Raw genomic sequence first — 18,278 nt, 5'->3', positions numbered from 1 at the left:
GTGAGGACTGATGCAAAAAATGTATTTAGCTTCTCCACAATGGCTTTGTCTTCCCTGAGTGCTTTTTAGTACTTTGATCATCAAGTGGTCCCACTGATTATTTGGCAGGCTTTCTGCTTCTGATGTCCTTAAAAAATGTTTGCAGTTAGTTTCTGTGTCTTTTGTTAGTTGCTCTTCAAATTCTTTTTTTGGCCTTCTAATTATACTTTTACACTTGACTTGCCAGAGTTTATGCTCCTTTCTATTTTCCTCTGTAGGATTTAACTTCCAGTTTTTAAATGAAGTCTTTTTGCCTTTAACTGACTCTTTTACTCTGTTGTTTAGACATTGTGGCATTTTTTATCCTCTGACTGTTTTTTTTAAATTTGGTTTATACATTTAGTTTTGGAGTCTACATGGTGTTTTAAAATAGTTTCCATGCAGCTTGCCGGCATTTCCATCTTGTGACTGTTCCTTTTAATGTCCATTTAACTAGCTCTCTCATTTTTGTGTCGTTTCCCCTTTTTGAAGTTAAATGCTACTGTGGTGGGTTTCTTTGGTATTTTCCCCCCAACAAGAATGTTAAATTTAATAACAATGTGGTTGCTATTACCTAGTGGTTCAGCTTATTCACCTCTTGGACCAGATCCTGTGCTACACTTAGGACTAAATCAAGAATTGCCTCTCCCCTTGAGGGTTCCAGGACTAGCTGGTCCAAGAAGTACTCATTAATGGTGTCTAAACATTTTATCTCTTCATCCTGTCCTGAGGTGACATGTAGCCAGTCAAATTAACGGATATTGAAATTCCCCATTATTATTAGGTTTTCTGTGTTTATAATCTCCCTGAGCATTTCACAACCACCATCACCACCCTGTTCAGGTGGTCAGTAATATATTCTTACTGCTATACTCTAAGTAGGAAGACAGAAGAACAACGATGTTACACAGCTGAAATAAGAATGCTCAGGTGGATGCTGGGTAAGACAAGAGCTGATAGGCTACACAATGAAATCGTATGAGCCATGAAGTGGGTAGCCCTATCATAGAAAAGTTGAGGGAGTTTTGACCTAGATTTCTGGGTTACATGAAATGATGAGACATGGGGTATGCTGGTGAGAGAGTATAAGATCTGGTTGTCATGGATCAAAGACCATGAGGAAGACCAAGAGAAAGGTAGTTCTATATTAGTAAAGAGGACACGTTGGAAGACGCACTCGATAGGAATGCTTGGAGATAAAGAACAAGAGCCTCCAGGTGAAGGCAAAGAAGAAGGAGAAGTTGCTTTTGTTCAAGTATTATTGTTATTTGTTTCCAGTGTACCTAAAATGTACTGTTTGGTATGAACACAAAAAGAGGAACGGTTCTTTCCCTGGGGACAAAACAGACATACAGAAAGAGGTACAGTGAATCAAATAGTAAGGCAGGAAGAGAACCAAATGAGGATAGTATCACAAAAGCTCAGGGAGGGAAAATGTCAAGAAGGAGATGATTATGAATAGTGTCCAAAGCATTGGAGAGAAGAAGGAGGATGAGGATGGAGTAGAGCCTGAGGTTTTGACGTTATTAAAATCTTTGAGTGCGAGCAATTTTGCTGGAGGGAGAAATTGATAACTAGCTGGGATGGGATGCAAGATGAAGCAGAAGGAAATTTAATTCAGGGCAACAAATGTAAATGGTGCATTCTGTCAGTTGTGAGGTGAAAGAGGAAAGGAGGTCGGGCAGTCATTAGAGAGGCAGGTGGTGAGAAGTACAGATGCTTATGATGGATAAAGACTAGAACATACTTATATTGTGACGGAAAGTAGCTAGAGCACAGTGATAGGTTAAGGAAGAAGTATAGGAGGGGTGATAGTAAGGAAGGGTTGGAGTGGGGAGGAGATGGAGTTGCTGAGATTGGTAGAGAGAGTAGTCAGGAAAGGAAGAAGAGGGTAGTAGAAGGTGATGGGGCAAGTAAGAAGAAGGAGGACAGAGATCATGGAGGACTGTGTCAATTTTCTGTTTGGTGAAATTGACAGGATCTTTCATGGAAAGAAAGAAGGGTGCAGAATGGGGGAAGATTTTAGGGAAGCCAAAGGTAACAAATGAATAACAGGAATTGTGGGCATGGGTGTCAATGAGACAAAAGTAGTATTGTTTGACCAGGACTGTGACAGAACTAAAAAAGAGAGAACAAATGTGATTGGAGTAAGACAGTGGGGTCATGATACTTCATTCACAGGCTTTTGGTGACACGGGAAAGGAAATGAGGAAGCAGATTTTTGGAATGAGCCATGGCTGAGGTTTATTGGGATGGACTCTGTGTGGCAAAGGAGTCAAGCGTGTTGGAGACAGAGGAGGGGAGGGATAAGACAACTAAGTCTATTGATGTGATGGATGAGAATACTGGTATCAGAGGGCCACTGCTTGAATCGAGGGCCTCCTGACCATTCAGAAGTTTTGATAATAGTAAATGTATCACATTAGGTGTCCAGTTGCTGAGTGCTCATTTGAGCTGAGGGGGAACATCTGGGATTCTGTTGCACGTACCTCATCATCCTGCAGATCCTCCTCTAGCTGGAGAACCTTTTTCAGAGCAGCAGCAACATATTTCTTCCTTTTACACAGAAAATCCTGCTCCTCTGTGCACAAGTCAAACCCTAAGCGCACGTCTAGGTCTTCTGAGCTGGAGCACAGACCAGGAAAAAAAACACAGGCACACATATTGCATGTTGTTACTGATAGCCAATTTTAGAACTTACAGTGCAGACAATCAACCATTTCCAAAGAGAGTCAATCTGACAGAAAACTCTTTCCCACAGTCCTATATAGACAAACTGATTTAACATGAGCATGAGAGAGAGAGAGAGAGAGAGAAGCAAGAAAAAAAAGGGGGGGGGAATTAATTCCTATAAGTAATTTCTGAAGGATCCTGCTATATTTTAGATATAAGCTGGTGGCTGTATTTAAAGCCCAATGCCTTTTTGAGAGCTGTAGTAGAATAAGCTTTGCTGACTGTAACTGATCAACTTTATATCTAAACAGCATCATGACAGATTATGGATTGTGCTGAACAGGATACCAACACAACAGGGCAAATACAGATATCAAATTGCTAACTCTGCCACTACTTCTATCTTATACATGAGTCTCATTAAACTGATGAAAATATTGGGTACAGAATATGCCATGTTCTTTTTATATATAAAGTTCCAGCTTTCTATATAAATTAATTAAAGGTTGTGTGCTTTTAATTTGTTTGCACAAATTGTTGACATACAGTAAGCAAACTCTTTCTATAAACAGACAGGGAGAGAGCAGAATTCAACTGATAAAATCATTAACATCCAAAGACGATAGATCTCTTACCAGTCTGTAGCCTTCACATACAAATTAAATTTTTTATCCTGAAAACCAAGAATACAAATACATTAAGTGCCATCACATTGTTAAGGTTTCCCCTCCCTTCAGCTTTTGAGTGAGTTTTATCTTGTCCCTTTTCAGCAATGCAGACACCAACCTGAGATGCTATGTATATGGATTCAACACCACTCATTCATTCTCTGTAAAGCTGCTCAGCATTTTCCAGTGACTGTGCCATTCTAAACAGATGAACACCTTGGGGTTCCTAGCCAGTGTTTGTCTCCTCCCATGCGCCTGTGTGTGATGTAGTTTCATGGCTAGTTAGAATGCCCTCCTCCCGGACAGGAAGAGATGAGCAGCAGTGCCCCAAGACCTAGCACAGTGATTTATCATTAAGATCAGGATGGAGTGTTTAGAGTGTCACTCACAAAAGCCTGAAGAGGCAAGTACTGGTTGAGAACTGGTGGAATAAATGACAGTTCAAGGTGACTCGCTTGGCTAATCATGAAAATCTCATTATAGCTATTAGTTTTTGTAGAATCCAGGGTTTTTGTGAGTAGTAGTGTGTTTTCTTTTCAAAAGCTAAATTTTGGCTCTTAGCAACATCATGTAACTGTGGCCCTTTAACATGGGTTTACACAATCATAAAGCCTATTGTTAATCACCATAAAATTTCAGAATCATAGAATAAATCAGGAGTTCCCAACTTCCCAGCCTTTTCAGGCAACTGCACCCGTGTACTGGGCTGAGATCTCTGCTATATCAGCCATTGTCCTCCACCTTCCATTCACTTAGGCCCATGGTAATGAGTTTGGAATCTTGGAACTCCCCATCCCAGGTGCATAAATACAAGATTGCATTCCGGAGCAACGGCTGCAATGATTGCATTCTGGAGCACTATGGTTGCATGGCTACAGCTGGAGCTCCACTGTCAGAGACAACAGAACACGTGGAGAGTCAATTGACCCCTGTGGGACAGACAGAGATCTGGCTCCCAAGATTCATGGAGGTGGGAAGGGGCCCTGCCTTTGAAATCAAATTTCCCTAACCTCTTTCACCATAGGGATAATGCCAGAAAAACTCATTGAGGGGATTATCCTCATTCTCCTCCTCCTCTTATCCCCTTTCCGACATTGTTTCCAAGGAAGGAGGCAACCTAGGCCATTATTGTTACACTGGTAATAATCCAGATACGGATCAGTGTTTATTCCTAAGAGTTAACAATAGGCACTCACCTCTGCTATTGTTACTTTCTCTCCTGTGGGAAGTGAATTGAGAGCCACATTTGGCGAGTCCGCCTTTGTATTATAGGAACAGCTACACTGAAGAAATACATAGAAGTTTATATCACAAGGAGTAAAGTGAAGATAGATTAATTTTGCTATCTAATGCATGTGTTTCTTTAAAGTTACTACTAAGTATATTAAAGCCAATGATAACTTACAAAGGAGTAATATGGTTTCTGCTTTGGTAGAATAACATCCAATGCTGACTGCTTATACTTGACATAGTGAAACTTCGGGGGACATGAGGATCTAATGATGGGATCAGAGGCCAATGTAAGGTCTTGAGTGTCTTCATGGGATCCTTTCACTGTGAGGGAGATGTCTTTCCCTAAAGGAATGAGGCAAAGCACACACAGAAGTTACTGTTATTGGACTGGAAACATAGCATAATAGGGGTGTTAAAAAAACCCCACCTTCATTAAATTGATTAGAAGTTCTTTACACTGAGCTAAGAGAGACCACATATTGAGCAATATTATTATATTATAATATTTAGATAAATAGGGGTTGGGTAATCAAGGAAATTTTGGGGTAGGTAATTTACCCTAGAGATATTGATAGAAATTAGGATAAAATCAAGTTGCACGAGAAGGGGCTCAGATACGTGGGGTTTCATGAGATATGGGAACCATTTATTTGCTTTTATTTTATTCCAATAGAGCAAATCTATACTAATGTACCATATGTAAGGCTAAGATTTAGTCAGGGGTATTTTTGGTAAAAGTCATGGACAGGTCAGGGGCAATAAATAAAGAAAACCCTAACGGCCTGTGACCTGTCCATGACTTTTACCAAAAATACCCCTGACTAAATCTCTACTTCTGGGGCCCTGCTGCTTCGGGGGCCCCTGCTGGGAGGACCTGCTCCAGTGCTGGGGGTTGACTGTCCCCCAGCCGCTGCTCCTGGGGACCGCTCTTTGGATGGCTTCTGGGGCTGCTTCAGCCACCCCAGGAATGCTGCTGCTCAGGGGTTCCCAAGGAACCCCCAGGATTGCTGCTCAGGTTCTTTCCAAAGCCAGCCAGACCGACCGCTGTTCCAGTGGTCCTTGGAGCCACCGCCTGAGCAGCGGCCGGTGCTGCTGGCCCTGGGTCCCTCCAGCAGCAGCTGGTGCGGCCAGCCATGGGGCAGCCCACAGGACCACTATTCAGACGCTCCCTGGGGATGCCCCCAGGACAGCTGCTCGGGCAGTCCGCAGGACCAGCCGCACCAGGGGCTGCTCAGGCGGGTCCCTGGAGCCAGCTGCCCAGGGCCTCCCAAGCAGGGGCCTGTGCAGCTGACCCCAGGGACTGCTGGAGCAGCTTGGCCCAGGTCACTCCAGCAGCGGCCAGTACGGCTGGCTGTGGAGTGCCAGAGCAGCAGGCCCTGGGCCAGCTGGCCAGGCGGCCCTGAAGTCAGCCACACCAGCTTGTGAGGAAGTCATGGAGGTTGCGGAAAGTCACAGAATCTGTGACTTCTGTGACCTCTGTGAAAGAATTGCAGCCTTAACCATATGTGATAATCACTAATAGTACTAAAAAAGGTCTGATTCCATGAATGAATGGAGCAATTTATCTAGGTATGTCTGTTGTAGCTTTAGTTCCTTTATAAATAAAAGGTTTGTATTACTACACTTTGCCTTATAATTCTTTAAGGGCTGTTATTTCCACAGCAACACAACTGTTTGACTGAGGTGACCTTGTAGTTAAGGTACTCAGTAAATCTCAGTTCAGTTCTGAGCTGTGCCACAGAATTCTTGTGTGACCTTGGGTAAGTCACTTAATCTCTCTGTGCCTCATTTCCTGAGCTGTAAAATGGGAATCACAATCCTTCCTTTGTTCTGTCCATTGTGACTGTAAACTCTTCACTGCAGGCTATCTCTTACTATAGTCTTATATAGAGTAGGGGGGGAAGAGGTGGTTGTGTTTTTAAAAAACCCAACCTATTAGCTAAAATACCACATTTTTAAACACTACTTAAAACTAAGTATAGGCAGGATTTCACACCTTTAAAAATGGTCATGATCAGCCCCAGGGCCAAAGGTATTTAGGTGCTTGATTTCAAAGGGAGTTAGGGGCCTGAATACCTTTGAGCATGTGAGCCTAAGTGCTTAATGGGCTTTAGAAATAATGTTGATTAAAATGTCTTAACTAACAAGTGATTTTAAACAAGCCTTTTTCCCTAGTTTAGACAGGTATGTTTGTTTAATGCCTAGCACAATGGGGCACCCCAGTGCTAATACAATATAAAAATGAACAATACATTTTAGACTAAATCTGTAAAAAAGGCCTCTAAAGGAGACATTATGAGGTAATATACTGGAAGTTTTCACTGAATTTGTAATATGTTTTTTAAATAAACAAACAAAGGAAAGAATATGTAAAAACAATATTACATAACACCATGCTTGAGATTTTAATCACAGAAAGGTCAGACAATTCTAGTTATAAAATCAATATTAATTCTACACACTTGAATATTTGCCCGAGATAGATTTCTCTCTCATTAAATTAATACCACACTGGACAATATGATTCAATATTTGGAAAACAGTTCAACACAATGTAAAGCAAAGAAATTGTACTCTTTTCTCTATGTTGTATTTCGAGTTATTTCCCTTAAGCTGTGTAATCATTTAATGAAAAGCCTTTTGTAATGGACATCAGCTCACACAAGTGAACAAAATTAAGGTTGCTGTCAGAATCATAACTCTAACCCTTCTGTGATTAAAATCTCAGCTTTAGTGTTACTTTAAAGGAGTTCACTATGCAGATGTATGGGATGCAGTCCATGTAACCGATAACGGATTATTCATTTTAAAATTGGTGTTAAGAAAGTTGTATCATGTGGAAATATTATTTTATTACATTTATTTATTTTAATGATTCATAGAATGGCCAGTCACCATAGTAGAATCAATATCTGGTTACTTATAGCCAGTTAATGAAGCAACAATCTCACGTGATGAAGGCTTCCTTTTCTTTTCCCTCTTCTTCTCATCCACCTGGACTTCCAAACAGCAGACTTTGCGAGACTGTAACCGAGAAGAACAATAAAATAACTCATGATGGAGAATATTATGATCTGAGGTTCTACTTCCCATCCTAGTGTATTACTGTTGATGGACAAATTGAATGCTTCGTAGGCAACATGCTCAGCCCCTAGGAAAACCAAATGTTCTACAGTGACCTTGCTATCTGATTATGAATGAAACTGAATAACTGTAGGGAGTCATATGTAGTCATCAGCTGTAAGAAAGGATGGGTGGTTGTGACTTACAACACAGCTTCTCTGAAGAGTGTGAGGCAGGCCAAACTAACAGCATTCTCAGGATACAGAAAGGGGCACAGAGGACTAATTCAGGAGAAAAAATAATAATGAGAAAAAGCTACTAAGAACCAGTATCACTGGCAAGCAAAGCCCTTGTGGGAAGTGTTATTGTTATTAAGTGCCAGTAATTTGGGGGGAATGGTATAGGAACAGAGACTATGGGGAAGCAGATTGTTCCTCCACCATTTCATACAGTGTCAGAGGATGGGACTGAATAATAAAGTCTGTGGGGGAGCTCATAGCTTTACAGAGATCAGTGCCTCCCACTGCAGGCAATAAGGTGAGAATGCTGGCTTTGAGGCAACTCACCACTATACCACTCCCAATTTTTGCCAGAAGGAATCACTCTGCATTATTGTAGGAGTGCTGGCTTGGTGGATCTCGCAGCTGCTCCAGTCATAGCTCTCCAAACATGATACACGGGAGGAGATGGGTGTGAGTCAGATGACTAAGAAGGAAATCACATCTATTTTCAGTCTCAGCCTCTCTCTGCAGGAGCGTGCCTTGCCCTGCTGACTGCGAAGCAGCACAGTTTCTCTAGTCCCACTGAGGGTTACCAATCCTCCAGGATTGTCCTGGAGCCTCCAGCAATTAAAGATTAATCTTTAATTAAAGATGTCATGTGATGAAACCTCCAGGAATACGTCCAATCAAAATTGGCAACCCTCATCTCACCTGCATTATGAGTACTGCTACAGGACAGGGATGATAACAGAACATAAAAGTTACCACTAGAACTCCATTAGTCACGATGGTTTCAGAGGGATCCGAACTAGAAACAAAATGAAAAGTGCATATTTAGTAATGGGTGCAATATAATTTAATGAGACACCTTTCTCCCAACTGTTATCTGGCTTATCTTAGTTTTGTGCTAAATTTTGGAATCGTTGTGTCTGAACAAAGGATCATTCTAGAAATCTCATGGTGCAAGTCCCCCTATAGTGCTTTGCCATGGCAAAACCACTAAAGCTCATGCCATTCTAGTCATCAAGCTAACAAATATTTCCTACTGGGCCACACCATGTGACTGTTTTCTGACATTCACTAAAGTGAGATTACAGTTGGCTTCATTGGATCAAGATTCCAAATGTAAAAGAAGTATTCCAGACAAAACAGATACCATTAAGAGAACAATATTGCCCCATTTATCTCAAAGTCAAACTATGAAGCTAAAGTGAAATTTGAGTTAATACCAGATACAGGTGAAGACTGTCCCACTAATCACGCCTTAATGGGTATTCAGCACAGAAAAAAACTTAACTAGCTTTTTAATCATTCTTCCCCCTCTGTGAAATTCTCCTGCCTGTCGTGATTCACTGATGATTCTCCCAGAATGCGCCATTCTTTGATATTACAGATACCATAAATCTCATTGTAAACTGTGCTTATTAGTGGTAGTGTCAAAGAATGATGCATTCTGGGCCAATGAAATGGATTCATTCATTAGTCTCTCAATTGTTGCTTCTCTCCCTTACAGATTCTATAGCATTTGGCTTTTACTTACATATTCTCCAGTCTGAATTCCACCTCCAGCTCCTCCTTTCTCTGAAAAAAGAAAGTTAACGGGATTATTATAACATAGGTTCTCAAACTGTGACCCATGCACTACTAGTGATCTGTGGAGCACTCCATGGATACCTGTCAGTTCACTTGGTGCTGGCTTCTCCTCCTTGCTTCTAGCTGCTTTTACACAAGCACTAAGGCTCTTCATTGCTAAGAAGGGCCTGGATGTCTGTAAAAGCAGCTGTGAACAAAGAAGAGGTGTTAGCGTGCCTTCCTCGACCAGGAGCTGCTGTTACCTAATAGGGGTGGGGGGAATGAGATGCTGTCTGGGATCACTGCCACCAGTAGGACTGGAGTTGCAACCCATCAGTGGGAGAGGAGCTAGAGGCTGTCAATATAAGGAAGTCTTCTAGTATATGTCTACCCTGCAGCTAGGAGGTGTGATTTCCAGCGTGGGTAGACAGACTTGCACTAGCTTGAGCTGAGCTAGCCTGCTAAACATAGCAGTGTGGATGTCGCAGACTGGGCTACAAGCCTCCCTGACCCCCTAGGTCTGTAGCTTAAACTGCTGCCAATGCTGCAGCTTCCACAAGGCTATATTTAGCATGCTAGCTTCAGCTGAGCGAGCATGAGCCTGTCTTCCCGCAGTGGGAATCACACCGCCCAGCTGCAGTGTAGACAGACTGCTAGTAGGAGAGGAGATTGAGGGGGTGTGTGTCTACACTTCAAACAGGGGGAAGGGGGATGTGATTCCCAGCTCGAGGAGACGTACTCTCACTAGCTCCGATTGAGCTAGTGGGCTAAAAATAGTGTGTCGCTTTGGCCTGGCCAAGACACTACGTACATATTCAGAGCAGTTAGCCCCTCATGTGTGATGATTCATAGATATTTCGGTCAGAAGGAACCATTATGATCATCTAGTCTGACCTCCTGCACAACGCAGGCCACAGAATTTCACCCACCACTCCTGCAAAAAACCTCTCACCTATGTCTGAGCTATTGAAGTCCTCAAATCGTGGTTTAAAGACTTCAAGGAGCAGAGAATCCTCCAGCAAGTGACCCATGCCCCATGCTACAGAGGAAGGCGAAAAACCTCCAGGGTCTCTTCCAATCTGCCCTGGAGGAAAATTCCTTCCCAACCCCAAATATGGCGATCAGCTAAACCCTGAGCATATGGGCAAGATTCACCAGCCAGAGACTACAGAAAATTCTTTCCTGGGTAACTCAGATCCCACCCCATCTTATATCCCAATGGAGTGGAGTCAGATGGCCATGTTCCCTGAAGGGACTGTTCTTGAGAGGACAAAAGGAAAGGCGGTCATGCTAAGAATTAGGCTGAAAGCAACTCAGTCACATGGACAGAGCAGTCCAAAGTGTTTAATAAAGGCTTGTTCAACTTAACCTGCATTCAGCTACACTCGTTGCACAATGAGATATTTCCCATTGCTCGTGCTGCTGCAGGTACACTCTCTTTAGTGTACTACCTCAAACAGAGCTGGGAATGACACCCCCAACTTGAAGTGTAGACATCCCTTAGAAACATGCAGGGGAACAGTGGAAGAGGAGGACAAGGTCACTTGGCAATATGCCCAGGGCAGCAGAGTAGAAGGAAATCTGGAATTAGGGCAGCATGGATGGGGCCTGGAGAAGAAGGGGATCAACTGGCAGGAAACCATGTCCAAAGGAGTGGGAGGATCAGATGGGAAGAGAGGAGATGGATAACTGAAGAGTGAAAGGATTCTGTGTGATTAATATAGTCTTTTAAAAAGGACAATACACTTATCACATTAAAGACAGCTAAAAACATACCCACATTCTTTCCAACTATTACTTTTGCATATAAGCAATTATTGTAGCTCTCTCAGGAGTGTTTTGGGATCGCAAATGGGATGATGACTGAGATGTTGGGAGGCAAATGTGACAATCCCTCCAATAGATTTGGTCCATGATATGAAAAGCGTTAAGAACCCCTGAACATGATAATGCTTCCTGTTCAGAAAATCCCTGTTGCGTGTATAAACCTGACCCCAGTATAGAAAGTGCTGTTGCAAAGTCACCTTCAATTTTTTGCAGCAGATGCAGCTTATTTCATCTTTTCAAGTCTTAAAAAAAAACAAAAAACACCGTACCTGACATTATTTTGCAACACAGGAGCTGTTCTCACTGTTTGTGTCCATGTGGGGATACTTTATATAAATACTATAGTCCTATGCCCCTGTTGCTTTGACCTTGTGAAAGTACACAGAGATTCTCCACATGAACACCCAAAGGATATTCTCCTCTCTCCTACCTAGCCAATACTCTTTACCTTAGCATGGATAGTACCAATGCCAGTGAGGTGGCTTGGACATAAGATACCTGATAGATCTCTTGATACCAAGCTTTCCTGTTAATTGCCCCTTCACACCAGCTGTATATTACACTGCAATTGATCATTTAGGAAACTTGTTAAAAAAAGTAACAATTTTCCAGATGTGACTTTAAATAGGACTTTATACAGCTATTTGTCAATTTAAGTAATCAGCTGTGCAATTTAGACATCTTGTTTAGGTAGCCATGTGCCAAAATTAGTGTCACGGTGTATAATTATAAGCTATGCATAAACTAGTACTAGATACAGTCTAGTATCAGTTCCAGATCTCAGAACTACTACCTCATAATTGCTGGGTTGGTGCCAACAAGTTGTGACAGAGAACTTCAAGTGATACCCGTTGGAGGGAAGAATAATCTCCACTAGGGTCATCTTTGGCGGCAAACTCATTGAAGAGACTGCTTTGCAAAGAGCATCCCACTTCCGCCAGCCTCCATTGCCCAAGAGCATGAAGGCAAAAGCCTTCATTGTAATGGAGGAAGCGCCAGCAAAGAGGCCTTTCCAGAGGGTTAGAATGACAGACTACTAGGGTGGGTAATCCAACATGCAGGAAGGAAAACAGTAATACATTACAAATAGTAGTGTAGGCAGAAAACCCAGGAGAGTGCGTCCCTTTCACCCAGCCCTCCCTGTTATTTCATACTTCACCTGTGGGTCAGACTTGAAGTACATGAGAACTCTTTCTCCAAGTGGAAGTTTAGCCACATCAAAGCGCACAGTGAAGAGGTGATCGTCCTGGGTAACATCATCCTCATCGTAGACACCCAGCTCCAGCACATTCTGGAAAGGGAGATGAGGGAGTTTAGAAATTCTGCATTCTGGCTTTCACAGAGCCCAGGAAGCAGGGACTCCTGGGGAAAATATTGCACAAAGATGGGGGGAGAGAGAAAGAGAGTGTATGGTGGGAGAGAGGAGGAATGAGGAAATGACGGAAACATCTACCTTTGAAAAGACATCTTCTAACTCTAAGTAATGCGGGTTTTCCCCAGCCCAAAGCTAGGCATGTGGCTGACTGATACATTTGGCTTCCACTGCCTGGGGCAAGATGGCAAACTTTTGAGTTGAGATGTGTCATTTTCACATCTTCTGCCAGCCAGGAACATTACCATCATCCTTTCTGCAGGAGAGAACTCTCTAGAGCACAGATAAGAGAGAGTTCTCAAGGCCTTACCTTGACCTGGCTCTGGATCCTGTAGTAGAAAGTTTCATTCCAGACTGGGTCTTTGCAGTTGTTGATGGTTTTAGTCCAGAACTTTTCAGCCGAAGCTGTCGGCAGCCACAGGGTCACATAGCAATCAGACTGGCTTACTGCATATTAAAACAAAAACAACCTTGCTAAATGACAACACAGCAATTTATGCAGTGCTAATTGGCACCAGGGGGAATGAACACACTGAACAAAATGAAAGCTTTCTTTTCTGTCCAACATATCCAGCCCAGTCCAGATAATAGGGATGGAGAAGAGGAGGAATTTGATCCTTCTTTATATAACTGCAGCAATAAACACATTTTTTTTAAAAGAAGCTTTTCCATTTTATACATTGAAGCAGTTATTTTCTTATTAAGCTTTCTATTATTTTTCTTGGAAAAAAGCATGAATATTTTATATAGCCTGTGAGAAAAAACATAGCTATACTGCACCAATCTATGCCTGGCCCTAACGTAAGGGCACAGTATGGGGGAGAGCCCAAGGAACCTCCCCCACCTTTGCACAACCTACATAAGGGTCAGACACAGTTGCAGTCCTTGCTTTCAGTGGAGAGCAGGAACTGCTTCCTCAATTTCCCTCTGAGCATGAGGAGAGGTGTGCAATAGGTGCAGGCAATTGCCCTGTCTGCTCCCCCTCCACTCTGGCACTTCACCCTGGATCAGCACACAAAAGTAAATATGCTGCATCTCTTAAAAGGGTGTAGCAGTGGGTGGGCTCCTTCTGGGCACTGAGGAAGTCTAGGAAGCCTTCTTCTTCCCTGGAGGAGTACAGGTCCCCCTGGAGCAGAACAGCTCAGCACCATTCCCAGTGCAGAACTATGTGGAACCTCTAGATCAGGAAAGTTACTCACAGGTATCTGTCTGATGGAGATTCCTTGCCCTTATGACTCTTACAGTGAGTAAGTAACAAGGAGATGATTCTGTCTGCAGAATAAACATACAAAAGGCCAGGGTGAACATTAAAATGTGGGGTAGATCTAGTAGATAGAAATGGTCATGAGGGAGGGAGAAATACCTAACAAATAAGCAACCTGCTCAGGCAGCTTCTGTATGATAATAAAATGGTCAACAAATCTATTTGGGGAAGGATAACTGGGGGCTAAGCTGGACTGGGTTCACAGGGCCAACAACCTCACAGCCAAGGGCACTGGGAAGGGTCCCTGCATTTAACTTGCCGGGGGGGACAGGGAGAGGCCCTGCTGATGTCTGAGCAACATGGCTGTGGAGCGCCAGGGACATGCCGACGGGGAAGGAAGGGGGCTAAGGGGAGAAAGGCACATCCACAGCAGGTCACTGGGGTACCCAGACAAGGTGCAGTGGCCCATCGCGCTAGGCGCTGCCCAGCGGGGCAGAGCCCAGAGAGGAAAGGAAGGGGACAGCAGGGGGCATGCAAAGGAGCTTTGTGGAGGAGGAAGGTGACACGGGACAAGAAGAGAGAGCGGAGCCCTCTGTCCGCCGTCACCCGCTTTTCTCTGCACAGTAGTCTTTAAGGTGCCACCGGACTCATTGTTGTTTTTCTGGATACAGACTAACACGGCTACCCCCGGATATTTTACTACTAACCATCTAAGCCAGATTCTGTGATTAAAACAATATGAGACACAGATTCATACAATTTCATAGACTATCAGGGTTGGAAGGGGCCTCAGGAGGTCATCTAGTCCAAGCCCCTGCTCAAAGCAGGACCAATCCCCAATTTTTGCCCCAGATCCCCAAATGGCCCCCTTAGGGGAGCTTGGTTTGGTTTCTAACTAAAGTCCAGTTGTGTTAGTATGTATAATTCAGGGCCTAGTTGGGAGCTGGATTTTTCATGAAGTTTTTAGGTGAGAAAAGGAAAAATTGTAGAGGTTTTTATAAACGGTACAATTTTAGTTCTTTGAGATCCAGCTGCCACTGGTGCAGCACACATGGTTTGGGAGTCAGGGGAAATGGCTGCTATTCTCAGCAGAGCTCTTCTTAGTGTGTTGAAGCCTCCAGCGGGCAATATTTACTCCAGGGTCCCCAGGTTACTTCTAGTCTCAATTTCAGTTCTCTCTACTTTGATACCTCCCTCATGCTACCCACCATGGAATATGGATTCCTTTGAAGTGATTTCTTGTAACTGCATGAGAGCACTGAGCTAAGCTCTACGGCTGCTACTCTGAAACCAGAGATTTGTGAGAATCTTTCCTTTAATTTTGAATTACCTGGGTTTGGACCCTTGGAGTTTGCACCAGAAATGTGAAGTGAAACTCAGGTGAAACTACCATGTTTAACCCTGTTTCACATAAAAATCCCTCATCTCCTCTACCCAGCTGTTTAATTACTTTTAACCAGACTGTGTCTCCTGGGGTGAGATTTAACATTTCTCCCCCAACCTCTCACATTGCTCCCCTGATCCTTTCTTGGGGTCATCTTCATTTCCCCCATTTTATTTATATTTTTCATTCAGTTCACACTTTACTTACGATGAACCCTCCATTTTAAAGGTTCCAGAAAGGGAAAAAAACAAAATAGGACACAACATTAATTGAAGTAAATCATTACTCAAAACATTCCAACTTAACACACTGTACATAGTGCAAGTTATATACTCAAGAGATCTCAGAGGCTATTGTGAGGGCTTAAATAATTAGTGGACCAAATCACACAGTCTTTACTAATGCAAATCTCCCATTTAAATCCATGGCAGTTTTGCCTAAAGAAGGCTTGAAGGATTTGGTTCAAACTTTGTAAAGCAATTTTTAAACTGTGGATGAAAGACTCTAGGGAAGTGCAGCATTATTTTTCTATTAATGTGTTACATCTAATTAATGAACAGAAGGGGGAAATTTCTTAAACAATCAGTATGATGTTTGTAACTCAATATTTTGTGATCCCACCTGACAAAAATAGGTGGTGTTTCCTAAATAGTTTAATAAATGCCATGACATTAGAGAGCTAGATTCTCTTAATTGGCCTGCTGAACCCAGGGTTGTGAGTTCAATCCTTACGGGAGCCATTTAGGGATGTGGGGCAAAAATTGGGGATTGGTCCTGCTTTGAGCAGGGATTGGACTAGATGACCTCCTGAGGTCCCTTCCAACCCTGCTATTCTATGATTCTCTGATTCTAATTCTGCTAATTTTCTCATGGAGATTCGAGAGAAAACCATTCAAATCCTTCATGATCTGAGAATTATTATTCAGTGTTAGCATATTCCCTTTATTGCTAACAAACACAAAGTCTGTCATTTACATATATAGTTTTTAATCTATTCAGCCATGCCACATTCAGAGGCTCCGTAATAGAAGTGTATTCTACAGTGGATGGACAGGGAGCAATAGGACCATTTTTTAACTCTCTTATGCACTATGGACTTAATCCAGCACCCATTGCAGTCAGTGGCAAAACTCCCATTCACTTCAGTGATGCAGGATTAGGTCTTATCAAATATTAACATACATAAAATATAAATATCCAGGTTTGGTTTGTCCTGCGCCTGTACAGAGGGCTGGACTAGATGACCTCTCCAAGTCCCTTCCAGCCCTACACTTCTATGATTCTACGGTTAAGTGGCACTTCAAATACATCAGAGTTGTGTTTGACAGATTGGTTTATAGGGCCTGATTTTTAGTCATCAACCTCCACTTGGGTAAACAAAAGCACATTTTGCAGGTGCAAACTCTTGTACACACCGGTGAACCATTCCAATTTGCACCTAAGGCAAAAGGGATAAACAGCACAGACACATGAACATAATATATTCCTCAGAAGAGATCACCAACTATTGAGACCAGTGTGGTCTTTGTACCATGCCCAGGTCTAAAGCCAGGGACCAAGTGAAATGCAAGGATTCTGGATGACACTAGCGTCACCATCTCAATACACTTCACCAACAGAAGGGAAGGTTAGAGACAGGGTGAAAACTGGAGAGTTTGCCAGCGTGAAGAGGTGTCTTCTTGAGTAAAGCTGGTACCCTGACTTCCCGTTGGAGGATTTAATATAATGTGTATTAATTCCCCCTGAAGCTCTGTGTTATGATGACTTTCCCTCCAGCAGAGGCCAGAAGTAATGTTGACCCATGAAACTGGGTTTACACCATTTGAAAAACCAATGAGACACTGCGCCAGATTCATTGAAGATGCAAATAGCCCCACTTCATTGATGTCAGTTACCCCTCACACCAGCAGTAAATTTGTCCTCGTCTGTAGTAACACATATTTTACAGTAGAAAGTCCATTAAACCAGTCCCTTTTCAAGTAACGGAGATACTAAAATTTTCCATGCACCAAAGCTACAGAACTTTAATATGAACAAAGAATGATTCAAATGTTAAACATCAGCATGTTTCACCCACGAAGCTGGGATTGCTTAGCCATTAAGGAGCTATTCAAATTATCAGTGAATAAATTTGTCCTCCCCTTCCCTCAACCGGCAGAAACAACCCTAACATGGTTTGACTCTGAAATTCTCTTGTATAGTACCTTATTGTCAGCAGTCCGCTGCACTGTGTACAGATCCCTCTCCTTGGCTTCTCTCATTCCCAATGGATTAGTCTTAGTGTTCAGGTCCTGAAGCAAGAGAGAAAAATGGTAACACTGAAAAGAAACTTCTCACCATCCAGTATCATTCACTATTATAAATGCATAACCGCTATAACAAAGGCTGAAAAGGCCAGATTCAGAGCTGTGGATCACAGAGCCCCAGAATGTGGCAATGCTCGTCTGATGCACCAAATACTGTCATTTTGCACACCCTAGTTACTTTAATTGGTATGAATGTAGGCTGTTTGTACGAAACAGCAGAGGATGAAGGCTCCTCTCACCTGTCTCTATAAAAGGAACAGTAAACCTGCCCCCTGTAGACTCACCCGCCTTGCTTTCCACCTGAATCTCAGCTGCCTACTCCCTCCCTAGGGGCTAATCATATCACAGTTTAAACTAACGTATCAAAACAAGAAAAACATGAAACACACAAAAAGCCCCAGGCCATCTGATATCTTTGTAAGTGAATTCTCTCTCTCCAAAGAGGTTTCCCCTCTCTTCCCAGCCTGTTGTCATTTCTCATTGAGATTGTAAGTTCCCTGAGACAAGGACCTTCTCCCCTGTCTGGAAAGAGCGACACACAATAATTAACGACCAAGCAGGATGAACAGCACCTGCTTTGTGCTGTACACACCTCAATGGACTGGAATTTCAAGCATTCTTACCTGAGGTAAACTGGCACATGATTCCATTGCGATATCTGTTACACGCAAGTCCAATGCGATCAACGGCACTTGGATACCACATCCAGTATTCAAGGGTAGTGACTCTTGAACCAT

The 18,278-nt window shown here is 42.8% G+C and overlaps 1 protein-coding gene across 1 annotated transcript in view; it reads right to left on the bottom strand.

Moving 5' to 3' along the window:
* The window catches only part of LOC140913864 (cytosolic phospholipase A2 epsilon), a 38,551-nt gene extending 20,273 nt beyond the window's left edge, over window positions 1–18,278 (bottom strand). Inside the window, exons 1-12 of the mRNA XM_073350675.2 lie at window positions 18,165–18,278; window positions 17,440–17,526; window positions 13,847–13,919; window positions 12,958–13,094; window positions 12,435–12,566; window positions 9,417–9,457; window positions 8,642–8,684; window positions 7,544–7,616; window positions 4,765–4,934; window positions 4,556–4,642; window positions 3,327–3,364; window positions 2,508–2,643 (exon numbers count right to left, since the gene is read on the bottom strand). Of these exons, the coding sequence (XP_073206776.1) occupies window positions 2,508–2,643; window positions 3,327–3,364; window positions 4,556–4,642; window positions 4,765–4,934; window positions 7,544–7,616; window positions 8,642–8,684; window positions 9,417–9,457; window positions 12,435–12,566; window positions 12,958–13,094; window positions 13,847–13,919; window positions 17,440–17,526; window positions 18,165–18,278 (1,131 nt within the window). The remainder of the gene's footprint in view (window positions 1–2,507; window positions 2,644–3,326; window positions 3,365–4,555; window positions 4,643–4,764; window positions 4,935–7,543; window positions 7,617–8,641; window positions 8,685–9,416; window positions 9,458–12,434; window positions 12,567–12,957; window positions 13,095–13,846; window positions 13,920–17,439; window positions 17,527–18,164) is intronic.

Source organism: Lepidochelys kempii, chromosome 6 (assembly GCF_965140285.1).
Source record: "Lepidochelys kempii isolate rLepKem1 chromosome 6, rLepKem1.hap1, whole genome shotgun sequence".
Classification (NCBI taxonomy): Eukaryota; Metazoa; Chordata; order Testudines; family Cheloniidae; genus Lepidochelys; species Lepidochelys kempii.
The sequence above is the reverse complement of the archived record's forward strand: the minus strand, read 5'-3'. Positions and strand labels throughout refer to the sequence as shown.